The following is a 22,830-nucleotide window of genomic DNA, read 5'->3' as shown; positions in this document are numbered from 1 at the left end:
GGGAACCTCCATATGCCGCGGGAGCGGCCCAAGAAATAGCAACAACAACAACAACAATAACAAAAAGACAAAAGACAAAAAAAAAAAATTCATATGATGTAAACAACATTTATACTTAATAATGCACACTATCCACTGAGGCTTTATATTCTCATTTTAGAATACAATGTACACTTCCATAGGATTTTTCCCAAGGCTCCCATCACATCCTTATTTCTAAGACTATAAATCATAGGATTTAGCATAGGTGTCAAAATGGTATAGAAGACAGATACTACTTTGTCTTGACTGAAAGTATGAGAAGAGATTGGCCTCATATACATGAAAATAATGGCACTATAATATAAGCTGACAACTGTAAGATGAGATGAGCAAGTAGAAAATGCTTTCTTCCTCCCCTCAGTAGAAGTCATTTGGATGATGGTGACCAGGATGAGTGTGTAAGAAGCGAGGATGACTGAGAATGGAATAAGAAGCAAAATGGTAGTGCTAATGAAAACTCCCATCTCATAGGTCGAGGTGTCCTCACAGGAGAGATGCAAGACACTGGGAAGTTCACAGTAGAAATGATGTATTTCCCTCAATCCACAAAAGGAGAATCTCATGGTGTAGACAGTGTGTATCAAGGCATTGAAAACACCACTGGCCCATGAGCTAAAAGCCATCTGCTTAAACAGGGACCAGTTCATGAGAAGTGGATAATGTAGAGGCTTGCAGATGGCAACATATCGATCATAGGACATGAGACCTAAAAGGATGCACTCAGTTCCTCCCAGAGCCAGCCCCAGGAAGATTTGGGTGCCACAGCCAGAAACAGAGATGACTGTTTTATGCAGAAGGTAGTCTGTCATTATCTTGGGTACAATGGCAAGAGTAAAGAGAATGTCAATGAGAGATAGCTGCCAAAGGAAAAAATACATTGGAGTGTGAAGATTGGGATCTATCAGGATCACCAAAATTAAGAGGCTGTTTCTAGTGAGTGTAAAAAGAAATATTATGATTATAAGTGCAAAGAGACACATGTGAGTTGGGGTGTATTGCAGCAAACCCAGAAGAATAAATTCAGTGATTGTGTGGTTCTCCAAATGTGTCATTCTTGAAATATCCATAGGTGTAAAGGGAAAAACATAATATGGAAGTTATTTCTCAATTAATATTGGATTACATAGAATTTAGGCCACTAAACAATTTACCTAAAGAATTCAGAATAATGATGTAACCAGTTGACCTAAATTGATCAAACTATATTTACCTTGTTTGATTTAGGGATTCATCAAGCAAAGTAAATGGATCATTTTTTGCATTTTAGTATATTTTGGATATAAATCCTTTGATTCCAAAATAGGTTGAAAAAAAAGGTTGATTTATTAGTGGTTTACAAGCACTTTTGTTCATGGTTCCCCAGTGGAAATCTAGAAATCAGACTGACTTCCTTTATCTCTACAAATTCCCATTTGAACTCTGATCCACAGAACAAAACAAAATTATGTAAGCAGGTCTGCTAAAAATGTTCAGCACTGTGAACAACAACATGAAACCCCATAGACTTAAGTTCATATGAGTTCTATATTGGTTAGTAGAAATTAATTCTCTTAAATTAATTTGGAATTTTTTTTTTCACTCAAGATATCTAAATTTTTATTTGTATAATGAGCATTTTATAAGTAATTTCCCCACACTTGCTATTCATTCTTTGGTCCATTCACTCAACTTTCAAGAAAAAAATGGGGCTATGAAGAATATTCCTGTTGTTATATAACCCTAATGAAAAAGAAATTGCACACTGGACCTTCATGGTAAATGTTGACTTTAGAGATGCTCTGCTCAATATTTTTTCACATAGTAACATGAATCTTTATCTCATCACATGAAATGCTTTATTCAAATATGCATTTACTCCTCATGCTTTACTAAGCCTCTCAAGAACATTCTTTCCAGGAGTTCCCGTCGTGGTGCAGTGGTTAACAAATCCGACTAAGAACCACGAGGTTGTGGGTTCAATCCCTGGCCTTGCTCAGTGCAGTAAGGATCTGGCATTGCCATGAGCTGTGGTGTAGGTCACAGACACAGCTCGGATCCCATGAGGCTACAGCTCTGATTAGACCCCTAGCCTGGGAACCTCCATATGCTGTGGAAGCGGCCCCAGAAAAGGCAAAAAGACAAAAATAAATAAATAAATAAATAAGAACATTCTTTCAAGTAATTGTCTTAATCCTTCTCTTTAAAATTTTGGTAAAAAAAGTTTTGTAAAATCATTAGATTTTTTTATTATAGGCCATGCCACCATCTAGTTAAATTAGATTACTATATTTTATTTTATTTTATTTTATTTTATTTTATTTTATTTTATTTTATTTTATTTTACTTTTTGGGGCCACATGTGCTGCATATGGATGTTCCCAGGCTAGGGGTCCAATTGGAGCTATAGCTGCTGGCCTACACCACAGCCACAACAATATCAGATCCAAGCTGAGTTTGTGACCTACACCATAGTTCATGGCAATGCCAGATCCTTAAAATGTCTTCCTTTGAATAACCATTATAATGCTATCAAGGGTAGATGGTTATTCTGTGCAAATTATTAACTAACAGAATTTAGTTATTTTTCCTTTATAATTCTTTTTTTTTCCCTTTGGGGGATGAAAGCCTATTGATTTAATATTATTTACTCCAATGAGCAGAGAGTTTGTAAAGTTTGCCAATATTTTGTTCTCCGTAATTTGCGTTATTCTTTTTTGTGTCCCTTAGAAAATGTACAGAACCACATTCTGTGCTATTGAGAAATGTTTGCATTAGAAGCATAAATATTAATCACTATAAACATTAGGGAAATATAAACGTAAAGGAAAAATCATTAGTACAGCTTTGGCTTTTTGGTTAGACATATTTGTATTTGTAAACTCACTCAACCAATTATGGGCTGATGATTTGGGACAAACTTATATCTTGATCCTTGCTTTACTCATTCAAAAAATGGGATTATGATGCCCACCTGTGTGTATATATATATGTGTGTGTGTATATATATATATATATATATATCTATCATCTATCTATCTATCTATCTATCTATCTATCTATCTATCTCTTTCTATCTATCTATCTAGGAAGAGCATTTCTTTAGGATAATGGATAAAATCAAGACATACATTGATATTCTTACTCTTCTTACCTGTCTTTTTTTAACTCAATAAATTGTATTGTATTTATAGTTGTACAACCATCATCATAACTGAATTTTACAGCATTTCTATCCCAACTTACCTGCCTTTTTACTCACTACAAATTTCTTGAATTTTTAGTATTATTTTCTTTTTCTTTTCTCTCCCTCCCTCATTCTTCTCCCCTTCCCAACTTTTCTTTCTTTCTATTTTTCTTTTCACCTATTTTTCTTTCTCCCTCCTTCTCTTACATTGTGTCTTCAATAGTACTTGTTTGAATTTCAAAATTTATATATTAGGAATACATTTTTAAAGAAGGAAACTTTAAGAAATTAAAATAGGGAGTTCCCATTGTGACTCAGTGATTAATGAATCCAACTAGGAACCATGAGGTTGCGGGTTCAATCCCTGCCCTTGCTCAGTGGGTTAAGGATCCGGCATTACCATAAGCTGTGGTGTATGGTGCAGATGGTGTATGTTGCAGACGTGGCTCGGATCCCACATTGCTGTGGCTCTGGCATAGGCTGGAGGCTACAGCTCTGATTTGACTCCTAGCCTGGGAGCCTCCATATGCCACGGGAGTGGCCCTAGAAAAGGCAAAAAAACAACAACAACAAAAAAGAAATTAAAATAGACATAATTCTTATCCTTCCTTCCTCACATGGTATGAGAAAAATGCAATAAGAAAACTTGAAAATGTTATTTATTTATATATTGAATACCCAGGTATTCAATATATAAATAATTGATACTAGTATTCAATACCTGAGTAGCAAATTTTAGCCACTGTAAATGGCAGACATGGTGTGTTGATATTATGAATTACTAATATTGATTATAGTATTAATCTAAGTAAAATATAGAAGCGATATTCTACAAAGTACATGTAAGAATTTCAAAAGGATTGTGTTTCAAAAATATAGAACATTGAAAAATAATATTCAAACAAAAGGCCAAATATGTTAAATAGAAGGAACCTGTAGTAATTTTCTTTCATAAAGTTGTTTAAAATGGAAAATATATATTGTGTTAGATGATCATTTGTTATTATGTTTCATAAAATATTTTTAATGGGAATTTTGACATAACAACCACATTCATGATCAATTTTCCATAGCCAAGATGTTATCACTGTATCATTATTTTGAAGAAATTGCCTGTTACACAAATGCAAAATGTAAAAAGCTGAAAAATTAAAGAAACCATAGACATAAGGCTGAATTTATTCCTTCCCTGGTATTTTGATAATACAATTAAATTATTATTTTGGTAGTATTTTATAGATACAGTCAATTTAGAAAAATGCTTTGTCCTTGGAACGAAATTACATTACCTGCAAGATCTTAGAAATACTATTACATTCTCTCAAATTTAAGCAGTAGAATATTCCTACTCATGAACTTGAAATATATTCATAAATATCCCTTTTTATAGCTACTTACCTTTCTATTGATCAATGGTCTGGTCACAAAAAGTAGGAAACTAAACAAACACAACATTGGCCCCTTCACTTGATTATAAGTGGAATGGTTAGGTAAAAGAAATAGAGATTCCTGCAAACAAGGAATATTTCTACATTATTTTGCTTGTATAAGACACCAGGAAATAAACACTAAACAAAGTCATTTAAACCTGAGGATGTGTAAACATGGGCATTTTACTGTCCCTTGAGTATAGCACCATTTTGAACTATCTCCAGTGAGATTTTCATCATAGAAGAAGAATTTAGTTGAAGGAAATGCCTTATTAGACATGACTGTGAAATGTTAATAAGTCCCTTAAGCCCTCATGTTCCTATGGGAAAGAAGAGGAAATTATGGAACATAATATGAATTAGATAAAATATGAGAGAACAGAATACGTTTGCAATTATTAATATAATAATTTGCATTTTTTAGATATCATCTAACAAAGTGACTAATGTAAAAATATATCTGTGTTCCTCTATAGTTTCATCAATAATATCCAGTTATAAGAATAAATGTACTAGACAGCCCATGAATTTTGTTAACTAAAGGGGCATAAATATATCATACAGTCAATTATAGAGATACATTTTAATTTTCATAAAGTTTAAACATATAATAGGCATTTGATTAGTCTATATGAATCAAAGTGTATTCTAGATATCTTTTTTTTTAGGGCCACAACCTTGGCATATGGAGTTCCCAGACTAGGGTTCAAATCAGAGCTATAGCTGCTGACTTTTAAGTATTAAACAATTTGAGGAAAAGTGTTTTGGGATGATTGTATTTCATTATGAGCACTCTCAGTGTCATGCAATTTGATAATTATTCATTTAAAATTTATTTTGTAAATAATTTAAAATTAAATTCAAATGTATATGATAATTATGGATTGATATTTGATCTTTCAGATGTTGAATATGATTTAATTTAGCAGATTAACAATGTAGTAATTTAATTTTCATTTTTTTATTTACTTTTATTAGTTTCCATTTCATTCTAGACATGGGTCATACATATGACTGGAGAAATATGAAAATAACATCACCAGGCTTCATGTCTGTAATTTACAGTGCTTACAATATGCTACTCAAGTATTTATAACAATAGTAAGGAACATCTTTATTAGAATTTTCCAACAAACACTTGACAAAATAGGACAGGATTTTGTTGAAAATGTGTTCTTCAAATAATCATGAATAATGAGATTACTATTATAAATCAAGTGGTCACTTTACAACCTTGGGACTGACCTTGAGTTCTATTAAATTTGGCTTAAAAAGTCCAAATTTCTGTGGCTCACAATGTGGGAATACCTCTCACCAGTATCACCTATTGGGTTTGAATCAAGTGCACCTCAGCTCCATATCTTCATTCCTGTTCTCTGTGTTGAGAACTGAATAGTCACTAAAATTTGTTGTAAATTTATGTTTAGGCACTTAAATTTATGTTTGGATGAGGAATATTTCACTTTAATTCATACACTACTTGCCAGAGCAAGCCACACAGTAAACCATGTATTAAAAAGAGTTGGGAAATATCCCATTGCTCAGGGTGTAAACAGGGCAATATTCTCTCTTGATAACAAGTGTAAGAATTGTACCATATAAATTATTTAATAACATTCCCTATATGGTTTTAAATTAAAGAAAAGCTATGACACCATACCGTAGAGTGCATATTTATTAGTAAAAGAGGAACAGTAATTCCTGAAGAACACATGAAACACACCACACACACCTTTTATGAAGTGAAAAATGAAAAAAAAGTCTATTAATCAAAAACAAATCTACATTAAATTAAAAATAAAACATTGTTAACACTTCTTTTTTTTGTTTTTTTTTGGGGGGGGGTGGTTTGTATTTTCTAGGGCTGCACCCATGACATGGGGAGATTCCCAGGCTAGGGGTCTAATCAGAGCTGTAGTTGTAGGCCTTCGCCAGAGCCACAGCAACACAGGATCCAAGCCACGTCTGCGACCTACACCACAGCTCATGGCAATGCCAGATCCTTATCCCACTGAGCGAGGCCAGGTATCAAACCTGCAATCTCAAGGTTCCTAGTTGGATTCATTAACCACTGAGCCAGGACGGGAACTCCAAAACATTGTTAACACTTCTAATCAATGTTATGATCCAAAAATTAAGTGCCAGATAATGTGCATTTTACTCAGCATTTTCCTAGAAAGAGTAGTCATGAATACCTTGGTAAATATCCCTACAAATAAAAAATATAAACTTAATTTTGAAAAACAAGCAAAAAGCAATATCACATATGATATAATTAATCCTGAACATGATTTGACTCAACTGAAAAATTAAAGAATGCTCAGAAAGTGTTGTGGACACATAATGTAGAAAAGTAAATGGCCTTAAACAGTAAAAACTCATCTTTACAAAATCATAAATGTAAGAAAATTTACACATTTCTGAAATATAAATTCACCAATAAAATTAGAATATTAACATAAGAATGAATTTTTCCTACACTTATTTTAAGAGTGAGTAAATGTACCATTTTCTAGATGGCAACATATAGGAGTATAAAATAGAACATTTTGTTTACATCTTCCACTTAGATTCCACATATGTGATATCATATGGTATTTGTCTTTCTCTTTCTGACTTCACTTAGTATGAGAATATCTAGTTGCATCCATGTTGCTATGAATGGGATAATTTTGTCCTTGTTGTGACTGAGTAGTGTTCCATTGCATATATGTAATATGATTTTTTTTTTTTTTGCTTCTTTTTAGGGCCACACCTGAACATATGGAAGTTTCCAGGCTAGGGGTAAAATTGGAGTTGCAGCTGCCAGCCTACACTGTAGCCACAGCAATGTGGGATCTGAGCTGCAACTGTGACCTGCACCACAGCTCATGGCAATGTTGGATCCTTAATCCACTAAGTGAAGCCATTTATCTAACCTACATCCTCATGGATACTAGTCAGGTTCATTACTACTGACACACAATGGGAACTCCTGCAACACATTTTCTTAATCCAATAATCTGTTAATGAACACTTAGGTTGTTTCCATGTCTTGGATATTATAAATAGTGCTACAGTGAACATATGTGTGAATATATCTTTTTGAATATTTGTTTAATCTGGATATATGCCCAGGAGTGACACTGCTGGATCATATGGCAGTTCTATATTTAGTTTTCTGAGGAACTTCCATACTCTTTCCATAGCAGTTGTACCAATTTACAGGCCCATGAACAGCATGGGAAAGTTCCCTTTTCTCCACACCCTCTCTAGCAATTGTTATTTGTTGACTTGGCAATGATGGCCATTCTGACCAGTGTGAGGTGGTACCACATTGTAGTTTTCATTTGCATTTCTGTAATAATTAGTGATGCTGAGCATTTTTTCATGTGCCTGTTGGCCATCCATATGTCTTCTTCAGAGATATGTCTATTCAAGACTTCTGTCCATTTTTCAACTGGCTTGTTTGTTGTTGTTTTTGTTGAGTTGTGTAGCCTATTTTTGAGATTAGGCCCTTGTCTGTTGCATTGCTTGAAAAGATTATCTTCCATTCTGTATATTGTCTTTTTGTTTTTTAAAAAGGTTTACTTTGCTGAGAAAAATCTTTTGAGTTTAATTAGGTCCCATTGATTTATTTTTGTTTTAAAAGTAAACCCTGTATATCACAGCCTTGCATGTGTAAATCCTTCTATAAATATTTCTAACAATATGGGTCCTTTAAAACATAATTACTATGATAAAGTCTAAAACAAGTAATATTTCTTAATATCACAGCATAATATATGTTAAAATTTCAATGATTAGCATATACAAATTTACATAAGCAAATATGTAAAAATCAGAATACAAAAGATGCCCACATGTTTATTTTAACAATTGTTTTGTGTCACTTTTAATCTACATTGTATGGCTTAATTAAAAAGTTATATGTTAAAGCAACAGAGTCATTTTTTTTGGTAGAATAACCCACACTTTATATCTGTTGATTTCATATACATATTTTTTTATGGAACATGAAACTTTATCCCCTGTCTGTGAATTATTCTAAATACTATAAGAAGAAAACTGCAGTCATGAATTTACCGTTAGATGTCAAAATACACTATAAAATGCTGCTGTGAATGGAAGACTATCATCCCCACTGAAATAAGAAACAAAGAGGAAGTTGACCAGAATGTAGAGCCCTGGAATTGACATATGTAAATTCAGTATGAAAGAAAGGAAGTTTAAAAGAAAAAGTGATGGTATTATGTTGTTGACAAGCATAAGCAGGAAAATTGAAGAGACAATTGGGAAAAAAAGAAATTCAGATTCTACAACTCACACCAAATTCCCAAATTAATGCCCTGTGTGTTAAATACCAAAATTTATATGATAAAATATTATAGGTATAGATAAAATACAAAGATTGTTTTTATTTATTTTTTTATTTTCTATAAGAGGGAGAATGGTGGCCCTTGTTTAGCCTGACACTAAAAAAACTACATAAAATACATTTTACCATATTTCACAAAATGAAGTGTAAGCAGTTTGGTGGTGCAATTGGCAGGTATGATATAAATTCAAGTAAATACATCAATTTATCAAAAAAATTACTTGAATCATTATTTTAACAAACATTTTTTCAGTAATTTGTATATAGAGGAACATATGCTAAAAACAAGAAAGCACACATATTCAGGGTAAAATTATTTTTTGATTAAATGTTTATAATTGTACTTGTTATAAGTACAAAAAAATTGAATGTTTTTAATTGTACTTATTAGCCTCAATATGCAGGGGTCTGGGTTTGTGGCTTGCTCTTAAAATACTGTATTTTTCATTTACATTTCAAATTGTATATTTTGTATAAACCCATGCTGATTGAAGCAGGCTTCTGACTTTTTTTAAAGGGAATCCATAAATATATGATTTTCAGAAATCATAAATATCAGGGCAGAAATAAATGAGATAGAAATTAAGAAAACAATAGAAAAGATTAATAAAACTAAAAGCTTGTTCTTTGAAAAGATTAACAAAATTGATATTCCTTTAGCCAGATTCATGAAGAAAAAAAAAGAGTGGATTAAAATCAACAAAATTAGAAATGAAATAGGAGAAATCACAACTGATATCACTGATATACAACAGACACAGAAGACTACCACAGATAACTGTATGCCAATAAAATGGACCACCTAGAAGAAATGAAAAAAAGAATTATAGGTAAAATCTTCAAAGACCGAATGAGGAAGATATAGAAAATATGAATAGACAAATCACAAGAATTGAAATAGAAATCATGATTAAAGAACTTCCCACCCCCAAAATAAGTCTAGGATCTGAAGACTTCACAGGCAAATTCCATCAAATATTAAGAGAAGAGTTAACACCTATTCTTCTGAAACTCCTACAAAAAATTGCAGCAAAAGGAGTTCTCATTGTGACACAGTGGAAATGATTCTGACTAGTATTCATGAGAATGTAGATTTGATCCCTGGCCTAGCTCAGTGGGTTAAGAATCTGGCATTGCCATGAGCTGTGGTGTGGGTCACAGACATGGCTCAGTTCTTGCATTGCTGTGGCTGTGGTATAGGCAGGCAGCTGTAGCTGCGATTTGACCTCTAGCCTGGGAACTTCCATATGCCACAGGTCATGCCCTAAAAACAAACAAACAAAAAATTGCAGAGGAAGGAACCCTCCCCTGTTTATTTTGTGAGGCTACAATTATGCTGATACCAAAACTAAAGACACCACAAAAAAAAAAAAAAAAAAAAAAGAGAGAGAGAAAACTACAGGCCAATATCACTGATGAACATAAATGCAAACATACTCATCAATCTATTAGCAAACCAAATCAAGCAGTACATTAAAAGTATCATACACCATGATCAAATGGGATTTATCCCAGGGATATAAAGATTGTTCAATACATGCCAAACAATAAGTGTGATACACCACATCAACAAACTGAAAAATAAAAATCATATGATTGTCTCAATAGATACTGAAAAATCCAACACCTATTTCTGGTGAAATCTCTCTTAAAAGTGGGCATAGAAGGAATCTATATCAGCATAATGCCCTTCTTCACAGAACTAAATAAAAAAAAAATAATTTGTACGGAAGCATGAAAGATCGCCCATAGACAAAGGAATCTTGAGAAAGCAAAAGGAAGCTGGAGGAATCAGTATCCTTACTTCAGACTATGCTACAGTTATGGTCATCAAAACAGTATGGTACTGGCAGAAAAACAGAAATATAGATCAATGGAACAAGATAGAAAGCTCAGAAATAAATCAAAGCACCTATGGTCAAGTAATCTACAAACAAGGAGTCAAGAATGTACAATGGAGAAAAGACAATTTCTCCACTAAGTTTTGCTGGGAAACCTGGACAGCTACATGTAAAATAAAGAAATTAATACACTTTCTAAGATCATACATAAAATAAACTCAAAATGGATTAAATACCTAAATGTTAGACCAGATACTATGAAACTCCTAGAGGCAAGCATAAGCAGAACACTCCAACATAAACTGCAGCAATATCTTTTCCAATCCACCTTCTAGACCAATGACAATAAAAACAAAAGTAAATAAATGGGCATAATTGAACTTAAAAGCTTTTGCAAACAAAAGGAAACTATTAACAAAATTAAAAGACTAGCAAATGGAGTTCCTGTCATGGCTCAGTGGTTAACGAATCCAACTAGGAACAATGAGGTTGTAGGTTCAATCCCTGGCCTTGTTCAGTGGGTTAAGGATCTGGTGTTATCATAAGCTGTGGTGTAGATTGCAGACATGACTTGGATCTGGCATTGCTGTGGCTCTGGTGTAGGCCAGCGGCTATAGCTCTGATTAGACATCTAGCTTGGGAACCTCCATATGTCATAGGAGCGGCCCTAGAAAAGGCTAAAAGACAAAAAAAATAAATAACAATCAAGGAATTAATCTCCAATATACAAACAACTCATAGAGATTTATATTAAAAAAGCAACAAAATTTTAAAAATGGGCTGAAAATCTAAGAAGACATTTCTTCAAAGAATAGCCAAAAGCCAAAAAGCACATGAAGAGAAGCTCAATATCACTAATTATTAGAAAATTGCATTTTTGCCCACATCCATTTTCTTTTCTCCACACATACACTCTTCCTCACCATTTCTAAGGACATTGAGGTCTCCCACTCTCTAAGATTTTTAGGTTAAATTTTCTTTCCATTGATTCTTCCTTGCTCTCCTTATACATCTCTTCCTTGCTTCTCTTCCTACTCAGAACTAGACATCTCTATCAGGACATCACATTTGCTTTATAGTGTCACTGTTTGTGCTTAGTTGTACTCTCTGCACATTGAACATAACCTATACACTCCTTCTTAACCTGGTCCCTGAATTTGCCCTGTGGTCCATATCAAACTCAGTTCCACTTTACCAGTTACCCACTACCCAGTACAGGATATTCTTGTCGAATCTTTTCACATCTAACACACAAGCCTGATTGGTGCCTTAGAGGCAACAAGCAACCTTCTCCTCAATTGACCTTTGCATATGCCTTTCAAGTGTCTGCTTCAATATCACTTCTTCCAGAGCAATTGAGGGACATGAAGTCATGCCTCACCCTAGGCATTTGCTTAAACATAGCTGAGGGTCTACAGGGACATGGGGAACAGATGCTTTGAAAGGAGCAAGGAAAAGCAACTACCTTCTTCTTGTTGGTTCTCTGCTTGTGGTTTGTGGGAAAGAAAACAGCCACTTTTGATAAGGTGAAATGGGAAACTATGTTCTCTGGTACAACCTAAGAAGGAAGCAAAAGAAACATGATGAAATAGTTCCTGTCTAGGGAGTAGGGCCACTGAGAAAGACCAGGTTTTCCTCCAGGTGAAGCAGAACAGCAGTTGTGTCATAGTGATGAGGGGATAGTCTATATAAGCATTGCCTGTACAAAGTAAGATTAAACATTTGATAAAAAGGGGAAAACTGCCTTCTCTGCCCCCTTTCATACCACTCATTTTTAGGCATATTTTATTTCTATTCTTAAGGGGTTGAGAGTCCACTGTCTGTTAAGGTGTCTGTGTATGACCTATCCATTACACTAGGCAGAAACTACAGAACAGGCCACCTGGTAGACCTCACTTTCAGCAGTGGAGGAGGTGAAGGATATTCATTATATACATACCCAGTTCAGTGAAAATAGTTAATCTTCAAGGGAATTGAATAGAAACAGAGATGTCAGAAAATATGCAGTAATAACAAATAACTATATATTTCTATTTTAAAAAATCTGAATATTTCCAAGAACACCATGTGTTGATATCAGTAAATAACCAAATTTTATTTGCTTTAGAAGCATCTATTTTATTTGTGTTTTTGTTTTTGTTTTTTTTATAGTCAGAATGAATCATTCACAAAGGACGATATACAAATAGGCAATATTCTAATGCAAAAAGTCTGCAGCATCATTACACATCAAGGAAATACAAATCAAATCCAAATTAGTTACCACATTAAATATAAGACAAAATGAAAAAAAGATTAGGAATACTAGCAATTGCTGCCAATTTGCAGCAACCCTCTTCATGTGCTTTGCTGTTGGGAGTTTAAAATCGAACATCCACTTTGAAAACAGATTACTTAAAAGTGATTCATGAATCTACAAAAAAGTTAAAACACATGATCACAGACAAAAAAAGGTTAATAGCAGCTTTAGTAATAACATACCAGACTGAATATAGCTCAGATGTCTGTCAGCAAAATGGTACATAAATAAATGTTGACAGACACCAACAAGAAAGTCCTACTTAGCAATGAAAACAACAACAAACTATTGACAGATTTAAAAAAAAATTCATAAGAATCTTTAAAAACATTAAGTTGAGAGAAAGACATAAGATACAAGAAAAATACTATGTTTTCACTGGTATGAAGTATTAGATTAGTTTAAACTACTAGATAGAAAAATCAGAGCAGTGTTTGTCTCTGGGTTAAAGAATTTCATCGAGAAATATTATAAGGGACATTTCTGTTCTGGCGATAGTTTTGTCTCTAGCTACTGGGTGTAAGTTACAAGTTCATATGGTATTGAAACTTATTGAAGTTCACCTTTCAGATATGAGTATTCCAGTGTATAAAAATTATACTTCTATTAAAAATCATCAACAAACTTCAACATTGTTTGACTACTTTGTTCATTCTTTGAACAAATAATTATTATGAAGTTTGTTATGGAAAAATTTTAATAAGGATTTGTCATTAACATATTTTTAACAATCCAGTCTGATTTGTTGATGATAGCTAAATAAATTATACCAAAATATGGAGGTCCATATGCATTCCAAATAAAATAGAAATAACATATAGAGATTTAATGAGTATATAATCTGTCCCATAGAAATCTTGCACATTTTGTGCAGCCTTGAACTTTGGAGCAAATGAAAAGACAACCTACAGAATGGGAGAAAATATTTGCAAAGGAAGTGACTCACAAGGGATTAATCACCAAAATTTATAAATACATTTTGCAGCTCAATACCAAAAAACCAAACAACCCCACCAAAAAATGGGCAGAAGATCTAAACAGACATATCAATGTAATCTTAATCATGATTTTAAAGCAGCGCACTGATCAATACATTTTCTCAGAGCTCCCTTGACCTCACTGTTCCTCAGACTGTAGATGAGGGGGTTCAGCACTGGGGTGAAGATCGTATAGAATGCTGACACAATCTTATCATGGTTTGCTGATCTGTAGGATTTGGGTCTCATGTAGGTAAATATGGCAGCTCCAAAAAAGAGCCCTACGACAGATAGATGTGAGGAGCAGGTGGCAAAAGCCTTCTTGCGGGCATTTTTAGAATGCATCTGGAGAACAGTAGAAAGGATAAGACTGTAAGAAATCAGGATGAGGGAAATTGGGACCAGGAGCATTAACACACAGCAGACATACATGGCATACTCAAAGAGGGATGTGTCAGCACAAGCCAAACGCACCAGAGAGGGAGCCTCACAAAAGAAATGATCAACCTCATGTGAATTGCAGTATGAGAAGGTTAGGGTAGCAGCAGCCTGCATGAGTCCATCAGCTGCACCCAGGAACCAAGAACCCAAAATCATTCTCAGGCATAATGGCCAAGTCATGAGGACTGGGTATCTCAGTGGGTGGCAAATAGCGACATAGCGGTCATAAGACATGGCTGCTAAAAGGAAGCACTCGCCCCCTTCCAAAGTGAGGAAAAAAAAGATCTGCAACCCACAGCCAGCAGGGGAGATGGAATTTCTGCCAGTAAAGTAGTCAGCAGCCATTTTGGGCACAACTGTGGAAACCAGCATCATGTCCATGAGGGAGAGTTGGCTCAGTAGGAAGTACATGGGCCTGTGAAGCTGGGGGTCCAGGAGAATCAGGAGAAGCATGAGGGCATTGCCCACTAAGGAGGTGAAGGCAGTTGTCAGAACCATCACAAAGAGAAATAGATGTGGTCCTGTGTGGTTAAACAGTCCTAGGAGAATGAAATCTGAAGTGAGATTCCAGTTTTCCATGATTTCAAATAAGAGTTACACTGAAAATGGAGAAATAGATGAGTATTACAGATACATAACATACCAAAATTTATTGAAATAAAAAAATACAATACTTTCTCTTGACATCAATTAATCTGGGAAAGTGTTTTTACTTTTCAGACAAGAGCGATTATATTCTTAGGCCTAGGAAGTGAAAGAACTGAGTATATAGATGGAAACTTAACTTAATGTGGAGATTTTAGGGCTTAGTTTAGCTATGCCAAATTCTAATTTGAAAGCAATAATGGTCTTAGAATATTTTACTCGGCTGTAATCCAATTATACAAAAAGCAAACTTCCATTAACTGTAAAAGGCATTTTCTGCAGGGAGAAATTTTCCCTTTAAATTTAGAGGAACTTGATCTTTATGAGGTAAAGAAGAAAAAATAAAACTCCTTACTTCTTCTCACAGCCACAGAGATAAATTAATTTATTTCTCCATCCCAAGAAGACCTAAGTTCTTAAAGGCATTTTCATCTCTTATTTTCTGGAGCCAAACTATTCTAGCTTGTATAAACACAACCATAACTGCAAAGATAAGGGTAGTAATACAGTTTCAAAGACAGAGTGTGATTCAATTAAGTTACATAGCAGGAGTCCACTTTTTCCATGGTCATTTCCCTTTACCCTATTTTTTTTTTTTTTTTTGCATCCATCCCATAGTAGACTGTCAGTTGAGAAGGAGAACAACAATGCAAAAGCCTTACTCAATCCTTAATTCCATTTCTTGAGAATCATCTTTGTACTGGCAACATTCTACTGGCAAGTTTTAGTTGGTTGTTTTAAAGTTAGGAATCATGGAAATACACTTCCTTCTTGTCAAATGTATTTCCAATTTGCCAAAACTTTGTGATCTGTACACCTCATATCTCTAATATGCAGTCTGAACCACTAGTAACTATATGCAATTCCTAATTATAGGCCCGAAAAACCCCAAACCTTCCTAAGTTATTTCTTTGACTTGAGACTTTCTTATTTTCCACTATTTCTATTAATTTTATTGTTAAAAATTGATAGAACTTTAAACTTGTTTAAAAATCAATAGGTAACTTAGTAGTAAATAAGTTAGTAGGGTGTTTGGCAGATTTCTTAAGTGTACTATCAATATAGTGACATTAGTTATTTTCATATTGTTGTGCTTATATCATCAATATCAATCCCCAGACTCTTCATCTTCTCAGACTAAAACTGCCTTTTTTCCTCCCTCCCATTAAGCAGTAATTCCTCATTCTCCTCAGTCCATGGCAACCACCATTCTACTTTATATCTCTATAGATTTGACTACTCTATGACTATGAGATAAGAGAAATCACACAGTATTACTTTTTTTTCTTTCCTTTCTGTTTTATTTTTAGGGCTGCACTTGAGGCATATGGGAGTTCCCAGGCCAGGGGTCAAATCAAAGCTGCAGTTGCCAGCCCATGCCACAACCATAGCAATTCCAGATCCAAGCCACATCTGTGACCTACACTGAAGCTTGCAGCAATGACAGAACCTTAACCCATTGAGTGAGGTAATGGAGGAAACCAGCATATTCTTGGATACTAGGTTCTTAACCCACTGAATCACAAGGGGAACTCCTCAAACAGTATTTTCTTTATTTTTGTTTTATGTTAGATTAGTTTCTTTCACTTATGTTGTCCTCAAAGTTCATCCATGCCTTAACATGTCAGATTTTCCTTCCTTTTTAAGAATGAACAATATGCTTTTGCATGAATATACACCTTTTTAATTAATTCCATCTATGTATGTTTGTGTTGCTTCCCTTCCAGTTGTTTATTAAAACATGGTATTTTTAAAATAAGGTAAACATATATACTATAAAATATAAAAACTTGAGTTAACACTTTGCTTATATCAGGCAAGATAAATTTATGTTTTTGGAAAATAATCACAACTTACATTTCAGTTTGCAAAATACATTTTCTTATGATGAAGTTTCAATTGTCTTTAAGAATTTAATCAAATATGAAATCATTAGCTCTTACTTTTTCTATGATAAAGCATATTATGCACATTATTTTTAGATGAAATAAACACATAGAAGCAACCAGTCATCACAAATACAATTGACTACTCAGAAATGCTAATAGTATTTAGATTATTTAATGGAAAAATCAACTAAATGTGTCAATTAAATGAAAAGACTGGTAGGTGATTATGTTTCCTAGGATGTGTTAGTGCTTTATTATTGATTTAGTTAAAATCCCTATCTGTATTTTCATATTATGTGAGACTATTTTACCTTAATTAGAATGTGGAAAACTATATAGAGAAAGTGGTATAACTGTGTGTTTCTCGACCCCTGGCCTGGGGACTTCCCATGTGGCTCACAACATAACTACTCAGTGTTGCTTCTACGGTGGCTCCAGGCATTGATCCTGCCAACCCTGATGGAGTTTATGAGTTCACTCATGAGTCCTTTCCTTTTAAAATTCTTAAAGAATTAAAACAGAGTTACATTCCCGGATTGGGGTTAGGGCGACATCATCAGGGGAGAGTGGAACCTGTTGCATCTGAGATTAAAATGGACAACAGAAAAACCGGTTTGGGTTGAGCAGTGGCCTCTTTCTTCAGAAAAATTGAAGGTTTTAAATGATCTTGTCCAAGAACAATTAGAGAAGGTCCATATAGAAGAATCCTTTAGTCCTTGTAATTTACCAGTGTTTGTTATACAGAAAAAATCAGGAAAATGGAGATTGTTAACAGATTTAAGAGGAGTAAATGCTGTAATTCAGCCCATGGGTGCCCTTCAACCAGGCCTCCCATCTCCTAGTATGATACCAGCTGAATGGTTGTTAATTATCCTGGACTTAAAAGACCACTTTTTCACAATTCCTTTACACCCAGAAGATAAGGAAAAATTTGCTTTTTCAGTGCTAGTAGTAAACAATATAGCCCCTAGAAAGTGTTATCAATGGAAGGTCCTGCCACAAGCAATTAAAACTGATAATGGTCCAGCTTATATCAGTTCTCAATTTAAAATGTTCCTAGATACATGGCATATTACTCACTCTGCTGGTCTCCCTTACAACCCCCAAGGACAGGCTATTGTGGAATGAGCCAATTTATATGTAAAACAGGCTCTTCAAAAACACAAAAGGGGAGACACAGAAACAGTTAAGTCACAACAGACACTTTTAAACAAAACCTTATTCACTTTAAATTTTTTAAATTTGCCCTCTGATGAAAAAAAATGGCTGCAGAGAGACATTTTAATACAGAACAAAATAAGATTAACTTTCCTCATGCTGAATAGCCCTTGATTTGGTAGCAGGATACATTAACAAACTTCTGGTCTCCAGGAAAACTTATCACGTGGGGTAGGGGATGTGCTTGTATTTCACCAGGTCATGGATTACAACCTGTTTGGATTCCATCAAGAAGAATCAAACCATACATGAGTGAGCCCATGAAGCATCCCTTGACTCCAGACCCCAGAAGGAGGATGATAAAGGTTCATCTTCCCACTTGGGGTCAGATCAAACGTCTAACCTGAGAAGCTGAAAATCTACTAAGAGAAGGAAAGCCTCTCACTCCAAATAATTTGGTCCTAGCTCTCTTTACTTTAGTTTCTATCACAGTGAGTATTCTCACAACTGGCATAGAAATCATTTTATTACTTGGATAGAAGAGGGATTAAAAGCCTCATGAGTAAAGCCTGTTAAAAATTATCAGAAGTTTACTAGGGGAACAAGAGAGTCCATCAGCTCTCTTAGAAAGACTCAGAAAGGCATCAAGAAAACATACAAAGGAACCCAGAAACAATGGAGGGCCAAATAATTCTTAAGGATAAATTCATAGCTCAATTGGTGCCAGATATATGGAGAAAGCTCCAAAAATTGGCTTTTGGATCTGATCAGGGTCTGGAGCACCTCCTCAGAGTAGCAACTGAAATATGTTATAATCAGGGCCAGGAAGAAAAATGAAAAGAGAATAAGAAAAGAGACTGCAAAGAGGCTGAGGCTCTAGTTATGGCACTACAGGGAGTCAACCTGGGAGTTTCCAAGGTGAGAGGACTAGGGCAGAGACCTATGCCCAGAGTCTGTTTCCTCTGTGGAAAAGATGGACCCTTTAAATTGGAATGCCCCAAGACTCAGAGATCACTGGAAGAGGGGTCACCCCTGAAGACGAAGGTCTCTGTGGTTGACCCCACAGGCCCAGGATCAAGACTGATGGGACATTTCCATAATGGCTCCTGTCCTTGTCACTGCTCAGGAGCCCTGGGTGACTGTAAATGTAGGAATATGGAGCCACTTTTCAGTCCTCCATTCCAATCCTGGGCCCCTCCCTCATGAATCTGCCACATTTATATTTCTGGCAAGCTGGTTACAAAATTTTGTACATAACCTTTGAGTTGTGACTGGGAATCCATTTTCTTTTCTCGATGCCTTTCTGATTATTTCAGAGTCCAACTTCTCTTTTAGAAAGAGATATTTTGTAAGAGGTTAAAGCCTCAATGTACATGCCAATGGAGCCTAATCAAGGTTTATACCTGCCTTTAATGGACTAGATTTAAGAGATGCCTTTATTCTGCATTTCTTTGACCAAGGCATACAGATATTTCATAACCAGCCAGAGAAATCAGAAAAATCATATGAGTTACCTGTGCTATTATAAAATCTAAGTGTTGTATTTCTGATTACTCACAGAATGTGTCTAATTCCCTGCTAGATCTTCAACAGTAGATACATGAGCTGTCCAGTCCAGCTCCAGCTATTGCAGCTGCCCTGTGGAACCAGCTGACCTCCTCCTCCTGGTGAAAATATTCCTTTGAGGTATGCAAAGCAATGTATCAAAGCCCACTTGACTGTTCCATGAGTGGAGACCTAACTGCTTTCCCTGATTTCTACCATAGGCTTTATCAGTTTAATAGCTGAGTTTGACAAAATCTTATCTTTTAATAACATACTCTTTAATCTTCCTCTTTTCAGCAGGAAGAAGTTCGAGTGGTCATTGCCCCTTTTCCCACAGTTAGAGTCTCCAACTCAAAGGGGGGGAATTAAGGCAGAATATTAACTCAGGTAGTCAGCATAGAGATATGGGTTTTTATACATTCTTTGTGGCTATTTATTAACATTTGGGAACTGAGGGTGGCATGGCAACCCCAACTGCTATAAAAGTTACAGGTATTGCCCCATGGATCCATCACATCAGAGTGAAGAAGGCTGCATCTGCTGCTGACATGGACACCAGGGAGGCTGTACAGCATGTTGAGAATCTCCTCATGGTCAAGTTCCAGAGACTCCCTTCGCCATCATCAGAGAGCGCTAAGCTTTGGCTCTGGCCACCCCCGGAAGCTTATGTATGAAGCGAGTGATTTAAGAAGTAATGAAAAAAGAGGTTGCAAGATCTACTTTTGTCTTCCCACAAAAACAAAAAGGGGGAGATATTGTGAGGCATGTTTTTATAATATTTTCTTAGCCTCTTTGCTGAAAACTCCATCTTGTCCTTCCTTACTTTGTCCTGTCTTCCTGCTTGAGAAACAGTCATGGTGATGGTAAATGACTTAAGCTTAAAAACAAAGACCTAAAGGCATGGGTTATTCATGGGGTCAGCTGAAGGAGGACATAATACATTGGTCTAGGCACACTGGACCTGTGCAGATTGGCACGCCATTTGCACAAGCATGATATGTCTTCTAAAGAATAAGAGAAAGAGGAACCTTAAGGCCAAGTGGTTTATGAGTGGTCATTAGCAGAATATGCATTAGCAAAGAGAACCAAGGTGCAAACCTAGGCACACAGGGCTGCTGCAAATAGGCATGCCATTTGCAGAAGCACAGTGAGGATTCTCTGAAATGCTATGCATAGATAGCTAACTCAAATGCTAATGATTCTTATATGTCTAAAGTTTAGAGTAAAAGTTTAACCATCTACCAGCTAAGTGACTTTTAAAATAATAAAAGAACTTATAAAATAATAAAAAAGCCCCACTATATCCTGCACCTGCAACCCCCTTTCCACTTGACATAATCCTCAAGAGCACAGTAAAAGCAGTGTGGTTTCTTGAGGCAGGGCTCTTGGTCCCTGAAATCTTGAGTCCCCCGGTTCCCACCTTTACTTAAGATAAATGTCTCTGTGTCTTGTTTTATGTTAACTTTTTTTCCTTAAGTTCCATAGCGCCCATTCTTCAGCCCCATCCTGCTGAGCTGGTCTTGGCAACTGTGGATTTTCTGGAAAACAAATTTCATAAGCAAAACTAATAAATATATACAAATTACTATGACCTACTTACATATAATTAAAATGCTGAACTCCAATAGTCCAAGCTTCATCCCTTCTATGTGGCACCCTCCTAGTGTGCCTTCTGTACCTTTTTGAGTAGAGGAAGGCTCTTCTAGTCTTGAAGCATTAAGCTTGTTCACATCAGCATCTGCAGTGACCTGTTAAGGGGTGTGGCCTAATGCTTATTCTAAAATTACTATCCTATTACTATGTCAGGGTTGAATCATTATGACACTTTGGATGCCAAAGATGTTTAATTATTAGTGATTTTAAAGGTCCCTAGAAGTTCAACATAATTCCCTAAATGCTTTCATAAGGCTATGATTCATTAAAATAATAGAGGATTACAATACAAAATAAAAATGTAAGTAAATGTCCTTGGAAAGAGATGTCTATTCATAAATATATTAAAGAGTGGATAAATCTGATTCTAACATTACTTTTTTAAACTTTAATAAGAAGGAAAGATTAAAGAGTATGTTATTAAAAGATAAGATTTTGTCAAACTCAGCTATTAAACTGATAAAGCCTATGGTAGAAATCAGCTATTTTTTTTTTTTCTTTTTGAACTTGAGTTGATAGAACCATTGTATTGTATAAGTTTCAATTAGTTTGTACCTATGAAATATAATTGTATATTTATGTTATTGTGTCAGTGTAATAATATATATTATAATAGCAAGATAATTATAGTAGATTATATTTTTTTTTTGTGCCAAGAACTTTGCAATTTAATTCTATCTGGGATAATTTGCTTGATTTTATTATTGTTTTACTTTACATTTTCAGGGTCCAGGAAAAACATGGCTTTTTAGGCTCAAGTTTTTATCACTCTTCTGACTTTGTTTTATCTAAAAGTAAATATAAGGATTACTTTCCCCTACCATAAAATTAACATATATATATATATATCAAGGAATAATTAGTAGGAAAATCTACCTTTTAAAAACCATGAGATACTATAACTGCTTAATCTAGGTGATCTGTAATACTTGTAATTTTGTTTATTTCTGTTTGTTTTTATTTGTTTTTGTTTTAGGAAGGGAGCATAGCCTAGATTTTATCTATACTTCTGTCTTTGGATTTTGAATTTTATCAAAGTGCCAAATCTTACTCTGATTTAGAACATTATTGAATACCTGAGTGATATCTACATTTGAAGTCAAGCTACATCATTTGCTGTGCACAACCCCTTACTCCTAGCTAAATAAAAGTACTACATCATTGACAGGTAGTTATCAGATTTCAAGTAAGATCTTCATTTTCAGTAAATTTTCATACTGTCTGTTCTAAACATCACTTTGACTAGGTCACAGATTTCTCAAAACCATGCTTTAGAAGCTCAGGGTTGTCACTGTCAGGTGGGGGAAATAGACTTTGAGCAATGTTTGAGCAAATGATCTGTGGGTTTCCATGGTATGAGAATATCATCAGAAGTTCCACATCAGAAGGG

At 34.9% G+C, this 22,830-nt stretch overlaps 2 protein-coding genes across 2 annotated transcripts in view; both read right to left on the bottom strand.

Annotated features, from left to right (window-relative positions):
- The window catches only part of LOC106509426 (olfactory receptor 2AJ1-like), a 35,239-nt gene extending 34,145 nt beyond the window's left edge, over positions 1 to 1,094 (bottom strand). Inside the window, exon 1 of the mRNA XM_013994601.1 lies at positions 173 to 1,094. Within this exon, the coding sequence (XP_013850055.1) occupies positions 173 to 1,094 (922 nt within the window). The remainder of the gene's footprint in view (positions 1 to 172) is intronic.
- On the bottom strand, positions 14,194 to 15,165 carry LOC100626564 (olfactory receptor 2T8-like). Its single transcript, XM_013994600.1, has one exon. The coding sequence runs from the start codon at positions 15,127 to 15,129 to the stop codon at positions 14,194 to 14,196; it is 936 nt and encodes a 311-aa protein (XP_013850054.1). The 5' UTR covers positions 15,130 to 15,165.

Source organism: Sus scrofa, chromosome 2, assembly GCF_000003025.6.
Source record: "Sus scrofa isolate TJ Tabasco breed Duroc chromosome 2, Sscrofa11.1, whole genome shotgun sequence".
In the NCBI taxonomy this organism is placed as follows: domain Eukaryota; kingdom Metazoa; phylum Chordata; class Mammalia; order Artiodactyla; family Suidae; genus Sus; species Sus scrofa.
Note: the sequence above shows the minus strand (reverse complement) of the source record. Positions and strands in the feature narration are given on the sequence as shown.